Consider the following 18,737-nt stretch of genomic DNA (forward strand, 5'->3'; position numbering starts at 1 on the left):
TCGGCTGTCTTTTGCTCTGTTTACTGTTTGCATGCTCTTACAGCACATTAAGGGCAAAAATAATAAAGAAAACTAGACATAATATGAGGTCTATTTGTGAAAACAAGCTGTTACTATCCCTATTGTGCTCACAATCTCTCATCTTTAATTTCTTAGCAAGTTACTATTTTTACAGTGAAAGCTGCTGTGATATCACAAAAAAAAAATAAAAACCGTCTTCCGCGCCATTCTTGTTCGCCGACAGTGTTCGCAATCAATATCGCATGAAGTATGAAAAAAAAAAAAACGAAATGAGAAAAATTGTCTCACGTAAACGGGGCTCCAGGTCTTGTCTGTGGTAGCCCAGTGCTCTACCACAGAGCTACTCCTGTGCTCGAAATTTTGCTGCAGACTTGCCTTATGCACGCTTCTTGTCAGTTCAGGAATCATGTTAAAAGAGCATTTCAGAAGAGTAACAAAGCAACCTAGCATCACCCAATGCGAATGTCGTAACGTCTATTGAGTGGTTGCAGGCCACTGCGAAAGGGTCAGTCATAATTGTTTGTCGTCGTTAGCTACAGCATCAGTAAATTACACATAATGCCTTACTGGTGCATAGCGGGTACCTCGCTCCTCTGAAGAAAGACAAATACTAATGAAATAGTGCACACTTTTCTACTTTACAAATATTATGGTGATTTACTGTGTAGTGGGTATCATGCAAGTGTACTACCTGTAGTAGTCTCTACAAGAGTGTTCAAAAAAGGCTCTAGAAAGGCCGCTCTTCCAGCTTTTGCTGTGACTGTGCTGCGTGCTTTGCACAAGCCTGGTGTTTTTTTTTTCTTAGAAGGTTTGTGAATGTGCTTTTGATTCATTGCAGATGTGACTGCAAGATTTGACCATGTATTTTGATGTAGTGATCTGAATTTTCGACTAATGAATGATTGTTCCGCTGTCCTTGGTTTACTGAAGGATCACCGTGAGAATAAAGAACTTATGTATGAGAACCTCCTGAAGTTTTATCAGCTGAGAAGTGCTATGCTTGATGGTTTGTATATTTGCATATTCTGTACACGACCTTCCTTCTTTTATGAAATTTTTAAAGAACGCCCTTTACTTAGGTTTGTGCATTTAAAATGAAACAGAGTGATGTGTAGATTGGGGGGGGGGGGGGGGCAATAGTGCTTGCAAAGCATAAAACTGACAGTAACATAATTTGAAAGCGGCTGAAACGTGAAACTACGTCGTAAGCATTTTCTCTCGTGAAAGCTGCACATGGAACAAGAGTCAAGGTCATGCACACAAATGCCTCACGCACACTGCTTGTAGTATCACTTTCTATGGCATGTGACATTTAATAATCATCTAATACTTTTTCTCCAGATATGTGCCATGAAGCAAAATTAGGTAGACAAGGTGAAAGGGGGGTGGAGCTAGTCATGTGAACATGGTGTGGCCCCTACACCACGTTTCACATGGGTGAAGGAGCTCTGCTTGCAAAAAATGACTGAGGCAAAGGGGGTAATTGCATTAGTGATGAAGCTTGCCTCCTGGTAAAATAGTAACAAAGCAGTTAAATTGCTTACAAACTTTCTAATAATGAACCTGTTTGAAAATGATTTCGTTGAAACATTCCCTAGACATTGCTTTCCCCACTGTATAGTGAAAACTTTCAGTAGTGTATTTTAAAGCTGAGGCTTCCTTAAAAAAAAAGTTGCCTTTAAGTCACAACATCAAAGTAGCTGATGAAAACTTTTCTCCAATTTGAATAATTTATTTTATTGCAAAATTTACAACAGCAAAATTAAAGCAGAGTGGTAGTACAGTCTTTTCTGCTCAGCCAAAAATGAAGGTTAGCAATGTTTTCAGATATGCTATAACAAATAAGTAATTTGTTTTATACGCTTGTTTGTCTCCTCCTTTGCATCCTGTTGGTTTGTGCTCCCAATATTTCAGTACGAACCTATACCAATTACACCGCCTCTCAACCCTTCTGGAGTGATCTTAACTGAAATTCAGATGCATTCATTCTTTATCAAAGATCTTGGAAACAGATATCTAGGAGGTGGTGCTAGCCTTTTGATTTTTGCTAAACAGAAACTACTACACAACTGCTGAGCTTTAGTTTTGCAATTGTACCGTGTGCCTAATATGAAAGATAACATGATGAGGCTGTATTTGGTTTGCTATCTGCACAGTGATTTGCGGTGTTAAGAATCTCTCGTAAAAGAGCACCACCTTTTCTTGCCAAGTTCTAAAAATTTGTTTGAATTAGAAGAGAACTGTGTAGTTTCCTGTGTATGTTTTCCATTCACCAGTGTTGTATGCAGCATCTCTCTCTTCTCTGCTCATCAGGTCAGGCATCTTTGGCTTTTAAGAAGGAAAGAGAAAATTTGGACTGACCTACCAATTCGAAGTTGGCTCAAGTCAGTTTGATGGTGTGAAGCATAGAGTGCCATCGTACACGGTAATAGCCTCTGTTTGCACTTTTCAACTCATTGCATTGGTATTGTCAGGCTCATTTTTCACTTGAAACCTATTTTCATTTAGGATCGAATACTTTATAGAAGCAAAAGAAAAGGCCATATAGAGTGTATTCTCTATGACTCAATTCTAATAATGCAAACCTCTGATCATCAACCATCGTATGGGCTGCATAAAGTGGGGATTCGACCTGGAAGAGACAAGTAAGGATTGGTTTTAATTAATATTCTATACAATTACACTGTCTTGGTTGACTACCAGTGTCAGAGTTCTCTTGAAAAGAATTTTGCAACTGGGTGTTGCATGTGGTTTCTTATCTGTCAAAGACATGGATAGTAAGGGTGCTATAATTGTCAGTTTATTACTTTTACTAGAAATATATGAGTTCATGTGCCACATCTCATGAAAATATATCATTATTATTTGAAATATCTATACTTCCTAATAACTGAATAGTATTTGTTCAGTTTGTGCACAGTGTTTTCTCGATGAAGCCTTTTTATATTAGAGCACCATTTAGACTGTTGAACTATTATTGCAGTATGTAAGTATTGCGCCAATTTTTGTATTTGCTATTGATCTCCAAGGTCTTTTGAAAGTAGGAAACAAAAATCAACAGACTTCAGTTACTTTTGTGATTCCGAATTTAATGCAACTTATAACCTCGTCGGCAGTTATTGGAGGTTGTGTGGATTTGATTCCTGACTACAGTGACATCAGTTGAGTAGTTATAAATGCTAAATACTTGTGTACCATGTTTTTAGTGCATCTGAAAGAACTACCTATGAAGAAAAATAATCCGGAACACTACACAATGGTGTTTCTCTTTGCCTACTGTACAGTTTTTGGACATTAAAACCCACAATTAAACTTTTTATAATGTTTGTCCAACACTTCAGATTTTAAATACAAATAGAATAGTGTGGGCCATTCGATTCATGTACGGCTAAATAATCCAGAAGTTGAAGTTCTTGACGCGTCTCTTTTGAATGTGTATGACGGATAACACTCATTGGAGTCCTGAGAACGCAGAATGGCAGGTGTAATAAATGTTCCGTGATATAGTTGTGCTGAATAAAAGCAGTTGTTATGCCGGACCAACGGTTCATAAGCAGGTGCATTGGGCATGCAGGTTCCACTTCATTGTTGCATTTAGATATTTAGGCTGTTTAGCAATTTAATACAATTGATTATTTGATCAGTTTAATTATGTTTGCATCTTTTAAAAACTCTCACACTTAATTTTCTCTTTCAGTGAACACCACATTGTATGTACTATCAGCATGAACTACACCACGTGAGCGCATGGCTGAGCGTACTGCAATGTTGTACAGTGGCGCCGATCGTAGCATATTTTCAAGTTATTGGGAGAGAGTCAGGCTATTCTTGCGGGTGTGCATCGCCCCCACTAACTTGCTGTCACCCTCTAAGGCATCATTTTTCAAGCTCATATAACCACAGCGCGAAACTAGCGCGAGCATGAAAGGAAGTTTGGGCGATGCGTACTCACAGGTATGGCCGAGCCCACCCCTGATAACACAAAAATGTCATGATTGGTGCAACTATACAACCTTACATTGTGATTGAACATGTGCTCCTTCGGGGTAGCTCATACTGAGCACGATAGTACAACTGGACATGTGGTAGCATGTTTCATTAAAGTGCTATGCCACCCCAAAAAAAAAAATTTTTTTTTCAACTGGAGAAGCCAGGAATAAAATAACTGCTTTTTCGGAACAAGCGTGTCTCAGTTACTTTGTCTAGCCATTTAGAGTGCAAAATATTGATTATTTTATTTTTAGAAAGGCCATCTTTGTCAAATATTTAATGTAAAGTGATAGTTACGTTAGTAGTGATAAGTGACTAACGGGTGCCTGAATTCAGTAAAGCTATGGCATTTCTGTAATCAATGGTTGGAGCTATGCAGTGAACTAGGATAAATAAAATACAGTAAATATCAAGGAAATTATGTTGAAATCTCCAAAAGACTCAGGAAAATTGCCAATTTATACTGAACTTGTTTGCAAAATCAGCTGTGAATTCAAAACTAATCGATCGATTTCTTTTATCTTTGTTCACTGCACAGATATATAAGTGGTGAAACATTGTACTAAATTTTCGTTCAAAGCATGCACTGAGGAAAAAAAGTTATGAAAGTTGGCATCACATGGTTTTCAGCAAATTCTTATTTTGAGGGAAACGTAAACAAAGAGAGTGGGCAGAAAACTTTGCACAGAGTCCTAAAATGCACCTGATTCTTAGGTGGGTCCTTCTTGAATAGCATTATGGTCTCCTTTTTTTTGTGTGACTGCTCTTCTTTCCTTTCTGGCCTGTTTCGTCCCATCTGCTGACTTGCGTTTGACATTCTGCATGCACTTGTGATCTCTGGCAATGCAAGCTTTCCTCATGTAGTACCCTGCTTCTATGCTAGCTTGGCTCAGGATGTCTAGGGCTTACACTGCCATTATTGAAGTGTGCCACAGCATCATGCAAGGTAAAAATTACTGTAGGCAAGCTTACTTAGGCCCCTTTGGGAGTCCGCTGCCATATCTGACCATTAAAACTCATTTGCATTTTGTGTCTTTCCATGCAAACATTTCATTGATCGGAGCACAAATCGCTGTACACAATTTTGACTTTGTTGAGAACATGGTACGAAAATCGTCCTTTGTGCACATACTCCCCTTGGCCGAGTGCTTCAACCCTTCTGTACCCACACCAGCTGTTCGGTCCAAGTGGGCACAGACCATGTCTCGGGTGCTTGTCAGTAGAGCTGCAATGAAAAATACTGGCAAGGGTAGCCTGCTTCATTGTAGAAAGGTTGCCGACATTACCCGTTATGGCAATGCCATAGTAGTTTTGCAGGCGGTCAATGAGGGCATCAGTGAGTTTTCCCTTACTTCCGAGACTACGCACTGCTTTTTTTGAGGTTCTCTGAAGTGGCAGCCAACACGCTTCTGGACATGCCCAATGCATTGCAGCTGCTGGACACTGTCCTTTCTATACATGTCTTTCACAGCGGCCTAGCTCTTGGAATCATCATCACTGTAGAATTTCAGGTACTTAAAGCCTCTTTTTGGCTGCGACCTCTCAAATATTCGGTACAGACCAACCATCTCCATACTGCCAGCACTTCCTTCATGGTTTGCTTGACAGGATGTGTGGTTTGCCTTTCATTCCTTATGAGAAGCACTTTCTGGCCTCCGCTTCCTTTTAGTTTTACAAGACTTAGACGATCTAAAAAGGGCCTCAGCATCTATGACTTTTCCTGTGTCATAAAAATCACAGACTCACATGCGTTCAAAGATGTATGGCCACGCTTCTGCCATGTGCTATTACCTGAAACACCATACTCGGCACTGCCCACAACACGACTAAGTTCCACAGAAGCATTGGCCCTTGATTTCGACGCCACTTCTCCTGCAGCTGCAGAAAGCCGAGACGATAATTTGTCGTAGGCGGAGTGACATGGAGCAGGCATGTTCATGACTTTGGCAAACAATTCTGCACCTGTGTGCCCTTTTCCTAACTGGCGCCTCGCATAAAGCAGACGAACATTATTTTCATTACATGTCCCGTCTTTCTACATGTATCAAATAGATGCTCGAAGCCACAGTCAGGACACACGACCGCACGGGTTGAGCATATCCTTTGGTGACAGCGTTCCTCGAGCTTCAGCGTTGGGTTCATGCATCCAGGGCATGTCACTAGTGATAAAAACATCGAAGAAAAAGTGTCAATGTCCACAAGCCTGTTCTTTTGGAGCGAAGAATTTCACGGCGGAGCCTCGTAGGTTTTCTTAATGCCCGCAAGCTTTATCACGGTCGCCGAGACACCCGTGCCTGTGTCAGGAGGCAGCATCGTCAGGGTGTAGCGATTTTCACCAAACTTGCGCTTCCTTGTCTTCTGAGTTCTGCACTTAGTAATGCTGGTCTGAATATATATTCGGATCCAGGTGGCCTAAGTACACACACGTTGCAGTGTTGACACATGGAAGAAATGTAGAACGATGCCTGACGTATGCCGACTAAGGTAAACAACAAACATTCCACGAGCGTTTTGCATCTTCCTTGTGGCTGTTTTTAAAGATTTGAAAACAATTAGAAGCACAAAGTTATATAAAATGACATCCTCTTATGTAACAGTCAACATAAAGTTCATGAAGTATTTTGAATTATATTAATATACAGTAGATTCTCAGTAAAGGGAACCTGAAGGGACCAGGAAAATATGTTTCATTTAACCGGAGTTCCGTTTACTGAGAGGTGAACATAAGTGCAGAATACAAGCCCAAAACCAATCATTGCAGAGGCAATAGTTTCATTTAAGCATTACTTTCATTTAACAGATTTCCGTTTACCAAGAGTCTACTGTAAACGAAAAACACTTTCTTAACCAACACATTGTGGTTTCGGTTTCGGTATATGAGCATAGTGTATAGAAATCTAATAGTAATTCGCTAACTAATGATGATAGGAAGATAATTTTTGTTGCTACACATTTTTGAATGTCCGGGCGTGCAGAAAAACTAAAAATAAAAAAAATTAACATTGCGAAAAAAAATTCACTGTTGACATAAGCTTAATGTAATTGATGTTGCCAAATAATTTCAAGTAAACATTAATCATTCACAAATTCCTTAGCTACTACTTGGTTCAACACACCTGCTTGTTTGCCCACTTGGTTCTTGCTTAGGTACATATTTTGCCACAAGATTAAGACACACACGAAAGGAAGACCCAGAAGGGGCCATTGTGTGTGTGTCTTAATCTTGAGGATAATATGCCATTTAGTAGTTATGTGAGCATGTAATGTAAATTATATTATACATACTTACGTTGATGCATATAAGCTTGATTTCTCATATCAAAGAAGCTCTGCTCAAGCATTGTACTTGCTTGCAAAGCATGAAAATGTTCTGTTGAGCTTCCTGTTCAGAGGTTGTTTTAATTGAAGATGTATAGTTTGATTACAAAATTTAAGTATTTGCATATCTTGAACTTGCACTTGAGGTCAAACAGGATTATCTGCTTTGTCATTGTGCCAGGGGGGCTGCAGGTTGGCTGGTAAAAACTTGAAGGGGCCGTTGCCTCCCCTGGTGCTCCCTGCCTTGCATAATTTGTGCCCGCATAAGATAGCATCCTAGTTCAAAGAAATATATAAGAACTTACTCGCTAACATTGCGCCCTCAGTCCTGCCTTCAGGGCAGGATGAGCTAAGATCGGCATGGACGTCATGTATGCATACTTTAGTCTGCATGTGAAAAAGTTCGAGTAGAAATTTTATACTAGGGAATTGTTGTTACAGTAAAACCTCGCTATAGCGTACCTGTTTTAAAAGTATGATCATATTGTAGTTGTGGTGGATTCCTGACTCAACTTCCACAGAACTTGATCATTAGTGAATGTCGTAACTACTTTTTGTCATTTTCACTGTACCCCTAAACTTGTTGTGTAGCGGAAGCCACAATACGCCACAAAATATCTCCTGCTCTTTGGTTGGTGTAGGGACAAATCAACTGATAATTCTTACTCCAGAGCGGTTACTGCAACGTGATATATAGTATTACGGATAAACATCAGAAATACACCACAACGTAATGGAGGCCACCAACAACCTATGAGGATAAGCATCAGGGATGCACTGAGGTGTGATGGTGGCCAGGAATGGCTTATGACCAGTATAACTTATTGCCGACAACTCAATTATGCGCGTCTTTCAAGCAGCGGCTCAGTAATTTGCGCAGCATGGAGCAGTTGTAAAGCATACTGCACGCTGTTCATAGGTAGCAAATAAACACAAGCTGCCACCATTCACTGCTGCCACTTTGTGCGAGACTTCTAAGTGTGTTTTTCAGAGACACATCCCTGGCGAGAACAATAGCGAGAACAATGGCTCAACAAGGTACTTGCTACACCCTTTTGTGGTGAGATGTGGCAGAGACACAAATGAACTTGCCGTTGTCAATCAGCGGCTCTGCCATGTCAGCCGTGTTGTTTGTGTTATCGGCTGTGGCAACCGGCTAGGCGGATCAACTTGGTTTATTAGTGGCTATATATTTTGCGATATAAAATTTCTAGGCAAATTTATTTAGCGAGGTGACTTCTCACCTGTCTTTTAAAATAAATAACTTCAATTTTTTGTTTCTGTACAATTACCTTTCACTTTTCTGGCCATTTTTTTCTGCATTTTTGACATTGATGTCATGAACGAATGACATTACTTTTTCCTATGTAGCACCACCATGTATTGAATGGTATTTGTTGCATTGACTAACATTTGAACCTAATGACATCGTCACCTCCAATGTAACAAGGGTATAAGTAATTGTGTGAGCTAGTAGGTGATGTGCTAAACTTGAATACTTGAATAGTGGTTTGAAGGAGCAGTCTGCCCCATGTGGCAGTAAGTATCTCCTTTTAGTGAAGTGGTGCCAGTTTTCATGCATTGACAAGAAAGTCTTGTCGTAGTTCTTGGCAGTTAATGTGCTTGTATATGCCACATTCCCAGGAGATTCTTATTTACAAGGTTTTACTGTATTGCATAGCATTTTAGGAGGGGGCTTTATCATTGTGTCATTTTATTGGTGCTTGTACTCACTTGTTGCCACATTTGGTTTTGTGCATTCGGCATTTTCCTTTATTCAAATCAAGGTAAAGTGTCATTTTGCACAACATAGCCTTCGTGTAAGTTAGTTTAGATGTGTTTACATAATTACTTAGAGATTTTTGTGCCCCTTTTTCTAAGCACTAAAATAAAATAAAAATGCACAAATTACTTGCTGTGGTAGCTTAGCACGGAAGATGTCAAGGGGATAAGCTTAAAAGTGCGTGATCGATTCCTAGTTGTGGTGGCCACATTTTGAATGGGGTAAACATGGTGCTATTTTGAAATTATTCCAGTAAACATGGTGCTATGTGTTTTTTTTTCTTTTCACATCTTTTTTCAAACCGTTAGAGTGCTGCATCTGCTATTGTGTATGCCAAGGTAATGCATTGGAATCAGAATAATAATGAAACTAGTAATCTTATGTTGGGGTTCATATTTAAAAAATATTTATTAGAGCTGCATTGAGTAGTACCGCATTGAAATGCGAAAAATGTCTTTGATGGTTCCTGCATTCGTAAATGCACTCGGTTTTTTTTTTTTGACAAGTATTTACAGTAACAAATGTTCTTAGGTAAAGCTTGAACTTGTTAAAATCTAAAGCATCCATTTCAGTACAACATAGTTGAATTATATTCAAAAGTAATTTCTATGATGCAAGGGTGATCAGCTTTGCCAAGTTTGGCAACTACAAGATGCAATGCTTGCTTGCACAGCTTCAGAATAAAATCATGGGTGTCAAAAACTGTGAAATGAAGCTCTACCTCATTATTTTTCACTTCACTGCTTTAATGGCTGATATACATGAAGGCTACAGGTTCTTTCAGGGTGCTCTATTTTATTTTTCATCTGTTTTGTCTTCTGAGTGATTTGAAAATTCAGTTGAAATTTTTCGCTCTCACACACGCAGCCTTGCCACCAGGAGCAGACTCATGTGAGTTAGGTTTTCGTTTGAGTTATGAGGTGTCCTCTCTTTTTGTATTGCAGCACACGACTGTCGGCAGGCTTGTTCAACAGAGACATCTATTTGGAAGGTATGGACTTAATCCTATTTTTGTCCAGTGTTTTATGAACCGGCTTGTCGTCATATGAGAGCATTAGCAATTGTAATGGAGAAATGTTTCCTGAAGTCAAGGATATCTCATTGTGGAGCCTATGTATTGTTTCCTTGTTTGCAGTTTAATGCTTCATTACATACTTGCATATCAGTTAGTTTGCTTTCTGCCTGACCAAAACTTATACAATCAACTTGTGCAATAGACAGAAACTGATGATACCATAGGTTGACAATGCTGATATTGCAGGAGATAATAAAGAAAACATTAAGTTTGCCAAGTCCAAATTAAGGGAAGGCAGGCGACTAGACAGGTTTTGAACAGGGTTATCTGGTAAAGCTGTTAGCATTTTGAATTGTGTGTCGTCTTGTGCTCCCACATGTAAAATGATGTGCAGGTATCTTTGAGTCATCTCTGAGCACCAGATGTGTTACCTGTTGTCATTCATTGTATTATTTCAATTTTTATGGTCTTACTGAGAACAAAAGCGAAGAATTTACATTTAAATACAATTTATTGCATCAGACTAATGGCTAGCCATGGACCTGATGGTAAATGTAATGCTTTACTGGGTGTTGTCTTTCATTAACCGGCATATTGTATTGAAACAGGGAGTGAAAACAAAAACAAAAAAGGCCACAGCTCAGGGGCATATGACTGAAACGTCAAATGACATTTGCACTGCTGTTTGATGTTCCTCTCAGTCATATCAGATTTATATAGTTGCAATAATCATTAAAATGTGCCATATTTTAAAATTTTATTTCTGTCTTCATACGTGCTCAATGATATAATGGAGTTGTACTCGTGTGGTGTCTCTCGGTAAACAGCATCACTTGTACGTTAAGTAACCAGTTTGAGCCTTGATTTTTTCTAGAATAGTAGTTTTTAAATTTTATTTGCCCTAGAAAATCAACAAACGGAAATATATAAATATTTATTGTTAGATGAACCTAACTCTGCAGACTTCTTTGAAATGTGGTTTTCGTGATTGCATTTTATTCAATGAAGTGGTCAAAAAAGTCTGTATTACTTTCCATGCAGCTGTACACAGGCAAGCTGCTGTTCTTGAAATTCGACAGATCCTTAAAGGCAGTCAAGTGTGTGCTGTAATGAGGAAGGTTTTGACGTTCAACACTACCCATGTTTTTTTTTTTCTCATTGCATGTGGCATACACAAGTGTTCTGTTGTTTTGTCAAATTTTGTGTAGGTGTTCGGCTGTCAACTCACGCAAGGAACTGGCGGTGTAAAAATTCCCTGTGGTGTACTGGTGGACCTTTGAAGCTAAATATAGTATTCCATGTCATTTTGTAGTGTCCCATACTAATGTACATTATTTTTTGGTATAGTCCTCACTAGTGCCTACATCATTGTCTTAATTTGCCGTAAGTCCTCTTTTTTTCCCCTCTTACAGTAAAAGCACAGCATGATGCTGTGGTGTAAGCTTTTGCTGTTGCAGTCTTCAAATGCTTATCATGTGATGTGCACATAAAAGAAATGTAAATTTGAAAATTTAATGTAAGGTGGACTACCTTAACTGTGTATGTATATGTAGTATGGTGTAGTACCTTCAATTGTTGACAAAATATATTAGAAACAACAGTATGATTCAGTATTAAGGTAAGATATGAGTCGAAATACACGTTTTTTTTTTCAAAATACATATTTTATTGTTTTTATTTGCATTCACCAGTTTAGTTTCTTTGCAATCATGACAGAGAAACTCAACATTGTAATTAAACTTGAAGCGAGCTAAAAGTGCTTTTAAAGAGAGAGCACAAGGTGGCTACTAAAATACTAAAGAGAGCTTATTGTTTAAAGTCTCCTGGAAATTGTCACCTGGCTGCTTGCCATGGCATTTCGCATGAGTAATTCACTAAAACCAAATGCTCAAAATACCTTTGATTGCCAAACTTTTATGATAGAAGATATCATCTCAAACAAACACATCTGTTCCACATAGATGGCCTTTCACTTATACCTTTAAGATGCGTTTTTCTCAAGATCCATTTTCAAGCAACTTCTTGAGTTTGAACATCATGTTTTTGGTACTTCTGATACCTCAATAAGGTTGAAATTTTGCCCACATATTCCTTAGCATGTTAAGGTTGCTAGTATCTTATTTAAAACTTGATAATGCCTGTATAATTATTACTAACCTAAAGTAAGCAAGTAGTATGAGCTCAGGATTCTAAGAATTCTCACCTTACAATATTTATTGACCATCAAAATGTTTTATACACACTTTCTTGATAGCTACTTGTATTATACACTTAATGTGTAGCAATATGAGCCATTATTGGCACAGAACTCTAAAGTTCAGTGGCATAAAAAGTTTGTTCAAAACGAACTAATACACATTTTCATGGCACAAAACGAAAACTGTGCAACTTACTATAAAACTAATTACATATTTGAAATCAGCATGAAATAACTTATACATACAGCAAAAAATATTATTGCCTTTGGCTACCGTATTATGCAACCTTTTTTTTAATCGCATCTTCCCTTAAGTGGTAAACCACTAATATAATGGTTTATACGATTTCTTCTAGTTAACTAACAATCAAAATTTTTTTGATATATGGGGTTTAATGTCCCAAAACCACCATATGATTATGAGAGACTCCGTAGTAGAGGGCTCCAGATATAATACTGTAATAAAGCGACCAGAATAATAAAGATGCAAAATGTGACACAGGATGGTGTGCACTGTGAAGTAAAGGCAGGGAGGGAGAGGAAAGGGTTGTTTTGCTATTGAATGTACAGTCAAATCTCATTATAAAGCACCTTTGATTAACAACTTCTTTGAAAATCCCCTTTCAAATGTACATTGGTTCAATGAAAAAATATTTCACTACTATGAGTTTCAGAATACTGACTGTTTCAGAATTACGTTTAGTGAATTTTATCCCCCTTATCCCTCCACAAAACTTCAAAGTAATGTATAGCGATTTCAAAAAGTTAATTGTGGCTGCAAAAGTAATTCCCAGCTTCATACCTGCCACTATCATAACACGGTCACAGATGTATACACAGCACACGTAGGCAACTCATGTGGTTGTGTTGATGACTTTGATGCAAATTTTTAACACCTTTACTTTAAGGATTTCTAAAAAATTTGAATGATTTTTAGTGGTCTCAGGAGATTTGTGGAATCGAGGTTTTGCTGTATCACTGACGGCCAAAGTTTTGTGTGGGACTTTTATTCTTTAATGAGCAGGTATGCTATATCTGATAATTTTAAAATTAAACTGCAAACACTAGAGTGTGACTTCTGATTTGCTAGCATCATCAATTATAATAAAGTTTTAGCATCACTTTCTTTTTATCGTAAACTAGTGCCCTACTGTGGCTGTTGCAACTGACCACACTTATGATCACATGCACTCAAGCTTCAGTGTAACGAAGAGCACACTTGTTTAACCACGGCCTCATGTGCAAGAAGGAATGATATGTGGCTGCTGTGATATATCAGCCAGAGTATGACATACTCAGGCCCATGCTTTTCGTTCTGAAATTTATCTATTCTGCCCAGGGGCATAGTCAGAAATTTTTTTCGGGGAAGTTCACACAGACCCGAAAGGGGGGGGGGTGCACTGGCATGAGCTTTTCTCTGTGACGTCACTATCGGCAGTAGTTTAAACAGATGGTACACATGTATATCAAGTCATGAGATTCCCCCTCTTCCCATGCTTAAGGTTGTGAAGAGAGTAAGTAAAAGTATCTTCTCGCCGCACCATTGAATAAACTAGTCTTTGAAAACACATTATTTGGATTACCCACTCTATCGAAGAAGACATCGTTACTTTTTGTTAAGCGTAGATGGCGTAGTCCTCATCGGGGGGAAGTTCGTTTGACAGGTCAAGGAGGGTTCCACTTACTACGAAGAATGAAAGGTATATGCAGCATGTTTTTGTACATTGATAATTACATTTTGGTGTTGCTTACTTTGCTGAACGAATTTCTTCCTGTCGATGTCTGTGACTTCATGCCTTTAGGAATGACTTTTATATTAATCTCTGCTTGTCAAGTCGTCCTGACGCAGTGGTAGCTTTTAGTCAATTTTTTTTTTATTTTACTGTGTGCATCTAAGCATGCTTGCGATACGTAATGAGTAAGTTTTTTTTTGTAAGATATGCTGCATTTTGGCAACACTATTTTGCACACGTTAGTTTTCAGGCAGACTTTCAGTTGCACTTTGACTACTGATATCATTGAAGTACTCCAATCGTAGAGGTTCTATTGTGCAATCTGCGAGCCTAAGGTAATCATTGATGAGAAATGTTCACTTGGTCTCAATAAAAAGTGCACATGCGACCGGACTTTGATTACTCACATAAAACTTGGTCACTGCCAATATGCACAAAAACACTTAAATGCCTGCAAAAAACATGGTATGTTCTCCTTTTTTTTTCGTAGCTCTGTTCATTCGGCTTCCTGAAACCATAGCGTTGCGGCAAGGTGTTTTCCATTGTTTGCAAGCGTGCAACCAACTTTTCTTTTTATCTGAACAGATTCAGAACTGTACAGAATATTTCACTGCACAGCATAGTACGTGCATTCATGTTTCTAGTACTTACACCAGCGTAAACAGCAGCAGCTTCAGAACTGTACAGAATATTTCACTGCACAGCATAGTACGTGCATTCATGTTTCTAGTAGTGACACCAGCATGAACAGGAGCAGGCTCGAACTACACAAAATCTTCAGTGATCAGTTCACCAGAGATGAAGGAATGAACTCCGTATACTCAGAGCATAGTGCACCATAATTAATTTCTCAGAACACGTGAACTCCGTCAAGATCTGCCAGCGCATGAAACACAAGTTTACTTACACTCTATTATGCACCGTCCATGCCCATTGGTTGTTTGTTTTGGGCATTCTGATGTGAGTCGCTGGAATTTCACTACTGCCATCACCTCCTTCGTGTTCATTAACACTTGTGGTATTTCATCACAACGTGACAGAAACTACCAGCCTTCCGTTTAAGCGCAATCACAAACGTGAGACACCTCGCATGAAGAGTAACATTCTGGGTGAACGCGAACTTACCGGCACCTGAAGGGAAGCGGAGGAATTTTATACCCGTGAATTTTTCCACCAGGCGAGAAACGAGCGCTAGTGTGTAAGGTGGATTTACCAGCCAACATGTATTGTCGCTAAAGTTCTCGTTTCTCGTATTCAGGGTCACTGCCTGAACATTGCTTAGCTTGTTGCTTCCTAGCAATGCAAAGTCACCCTTTTGAAATACACTGCCTACACGTATTGCTTGGTAGTTCATGTCTTGGGTCGATCAGCACCCTTCTGTAAGACTCGATAGTTGTTCTGAAATGCTGTACGGTATAACGCTTGATGAACATTTTCCGAAAAGCGACGCTGCTCTCAGTGCACACTTGACAACTGGCAAAAATGAGAATGCCACTTGTCACAGAGAGGCAGCTTCATCGAAGTAACGTGCCAGTGGCTGGCGTGGAAGAGCACCTTAGGCTTTCAGTATTTTTGGCCTTTTCTGGACTATTTATTAAACCATTTCAATAAGCCCTTTAGGAGGCATCGGCACATCTTGAAGGTGCTTTCTGCGCTTCTGCCACAGAACATTCCCGAATCTGCCACTCTTCCCACTGCCAAGGAGTTTACTGGCATGTATACTCGAACATTATCTCAACTTCAGCATTGCAAGGGGAGTTCGCAGTATAGACTGCGAAATGGAAAGGAGAAATACTGAGCATGCCTGCGATGCAAGCGGTTGCCAATTGCCCAGAGGTATTCTTCCCAAGTATGCACCATCTTCTAAAGATTCCTGCAACTCTGCCGATGAGCACAGCTGAAGCAGAACGCTTTTTTTTATCGCTGAGATGCCTAAAGTGGTACCTGAGAGCTACAACAACACATGAAAGAGTGTTTGGCATCGCTCTCTGAACATCCACCGTGAAATAAAAGTCCGTCTGGTAGATATTTTCCCTGTTCTTTAACGGGAACGTAGTCGGCTTCAGCTGAATGTGTGTGTAATATCAACCATAGGCGCCAGTTTAATCAAGGATGAAAGTAACTGAAGTTATTCTTGGAGGTGTTCTGAACAACAGTAAAAACATGGTTGTTGAAGATTAATTGATGGGGTTTAACGTCTGCTGAGCGACTTCAGTACCAAGGTACGAAAGAACCAGTCCTGGGACCAGGCAGTAGGAAATTATGGCAACGGTAGTAGAAATGTCAGAGGGGAGCTACTAGTAGACTTCGGAAAACGCAATACTGTACAGATCTTGAATACCTTCTACCGAAAACGAGGGAACCGTAAGTGGACATGGAGCAGCCCTAATGGCAAAAGTAGGAACGAAGTAGACTTTACACCAACTGCACACCTAGGCCTTATGCAGGATGTGGAAGTGCTTGGCAAAGTAAAATGTAGTGACCATATTCGCCTAGACTTGAAGAAGGAACGACAGAAACTGATATGCAAGAAGCCAATAAATGAGCTAGCACTGAGAAAGAAAGTACTGGAATTCCAAGTCTCGCTTCAGAACAGTTACTCGGCTCTTATCGAGAAAACCAGCGTTAGCATTGAGGCAATGAATGATAATCTGACGAGTATCATTACGGAGTGTGCAGTGGAAGTTGGAGGTACGATACCTAGACAGGACACTGGCACTTAGCATTGAGGCAATGATTGATAATCGGACGAGTATCATTACAAAGTGTGCAGTGGAAGTTGGAGGTACGATACTTAGACAGGACACTGGCAAGCTGTCCCAGGAGACGAAGAACCTCATTAAAAAGCGTCAAAGCATGAAAACCTCAAATACATCACACAAAATAAAATTGTCAAATTTTTCGAAGTTGATTAATAAGCGTAAGGTATCTGATGTAGGAAGGTATAACGTGCAGAAAATTTAACACGCTCTCAAGAACGGAGGAAGTGTCAAAGCAGTGAAAACAAAACTTCATATAGGCAAAAACCAGATGTGTGCACTAAGGGACAAGAAAGGCAAAGTAACTACCAATACGAATAGGATAGTTAAAATAGCAGAGGAGTTTTGCAGAGATCTGTACAGTAGACGGGACAACCACGACCTTAATACTATAACAACTAGCAGTAACCCACATGGCATCCTACCAGTTATTATAGAAGTCAGAAAAGTCTTGGAGCGAATGCAAAGAGGCAATGCTGCTGGTGAGGATCAGATAACATCAGATCTACTGAAAGACAAAGGACAGATTGTGTTAAAAAAACTAGCCACCCTGTTTACGAAGTGTCTCCTGGTGGGAAGAGTACCAGAATCTTGAAGAAGGCTAACATCATTTGAATACATAAGAAAGGTGATGACAGGGACTTGAATAATTACAGGCCCATCTGCTTGCTCTCTGCCGTATACAAGATATATACAAATTAGAAAGGTAACAGAATTATGACAACATTAGAATTCAATCAACCAAAGGAACAAGCAGGATTTCAGACTGGCTATACTCAACAATGGACCACATTCATACTATCAATCAGGTAATAGAGGAATGCTCAGAATACGGCCAACCACAATACATAACTTTCATTAATTACGAGAAGGCGTTTGATTCAGTATAAATATTAGCAGTCATGCGGACACTGCGGAATCAAGGCATCGACAAAGCATATATAAACATCCTGGAAAAAATATACAGGGGACCAACTGCCACCATAGTGCTCTATAAAGAAAGCGACAGAATACCAATCAAGAAGGGTGTAAGGCAGGGGGATACAATCTCTCAACTGCTATTTACTGCATGCTTACAGGAGGTTTTCAGAGGCCTAGAATGGGAAGAGTTAGGGATAAGAGTTGATGGAGAGCACCTTTAAAGTTAATAGAGAGTACCTTAGTAATCTACGCTTCGCTGATGGCATCGCATTGCTGAGTTACTCAAGGGACGAATTGCAACTCATGATCACGGAGTTAGACAAGGAGAGCTAAAAGATAGGTCTTAATAATATTCTACAGAAAACAAAAGTAATGTACAACAACTTTGGAAGAGAACAGCACTTCGAGATGGGTAATAGTGCACCTAAAGTTGTACAAGACTGTGTCTACTTAGGACAGGTAATAACCGCGGAGCCAGACCACAAGATTGGAGTAACTATAGAATAGGAATGGGGTGAAGCACATTTGACAAGCACTCTCAAGTCATGACTGATATATTGCCACTATGCCTCTAGAAGAAAGTATTTAAAGTGCCTCAAGAGGAAGTAGTATTGCTGGTACTTAGTTCTAGAACAAAAACCTGGAGACTTACAAAGAACGTTCAGCTTAAATTGAGGACGACAACGCAAGCATGGAAAGGAAAATGATAGGTGTAACCTTAACAGACAACAAAAGAGCAAAGTGGCTCTGGGAGCGAACCGGGGTTATGGATATAGTTGAAATCAAGAAAAGGAAACGGACGTGGGCCAGGCGTGTAGCGCGTTTGCAGAATAACCACTGGCATTTAAAAGTAACTGACTGGATTACCAGAGAAGGCAAGCAGGTAAGGGGAAGACAGAAAGTTGGGTGGGCAGATGAGATTAAGAAGTTTGCGGGTATAAAGTGGCAGCAGCAAGCACAGGACCGAGTTGACTGGTGGAACATAGGAGAGGCCTTTTTC

General features: G+C 39.5%; 1 protein-coding gene across 11 annotated transcripts in view; it reads left to right on the forward strand.

Moving 5' to 3' along the window:
* LOC119182137 (uncharacterized) overlaps nt 1-18,737 on the forward strand; it is a 44,981-nt gene that overhangs the window by 20,538 nt on the left and 5,706 nt on the right. For 6 of the 11 annotated variants that reach the window (XR_012887278.1, XR_012887280.1, XM_075878968.1 and 3 more), the window contains 5 exons: nt 860-1,027; nt 2,335-2,446; nt 2,530-2,666; nt 10,057-10,103; nt 11,169-14,445. Coding sequence is in view for 6 of the 11 variants with exons in the window: in XM_075878967.1 (XP_075735082.1) it covers nt 860-878 (19 nt within the window). In the remaining 5 variants the exon portion in view is untranslated. Of the gene's footprint in view, nt 1-859; nt 1,028-2,334; nt 2,447-2,529; nt 2,667-10,056; nt 10,104-11,168; nt 14,446-18,737 lie in introns of those variants that run through there. The other 5 variants (XR_012887279.1, XM_075878972.1, XM_075878964.1 and 2 more) reach the window with 3 other exon arrangements.

The sequence above is a fragment of the Rhipicephalus microplus genome, chromosome X (assembly GCF_043290135.1).
Source record: "Rhipicephalus microplus isolate Deutch F79 chromosome X, USDA_Rmic, whole genome shotgun sequence".
NCBI lineage: Eukaryota > Metazoa > Arthropoda > Arachnida > Ixodida > Ixodidae > Rhipicephalus > Rhipicephalus microplus.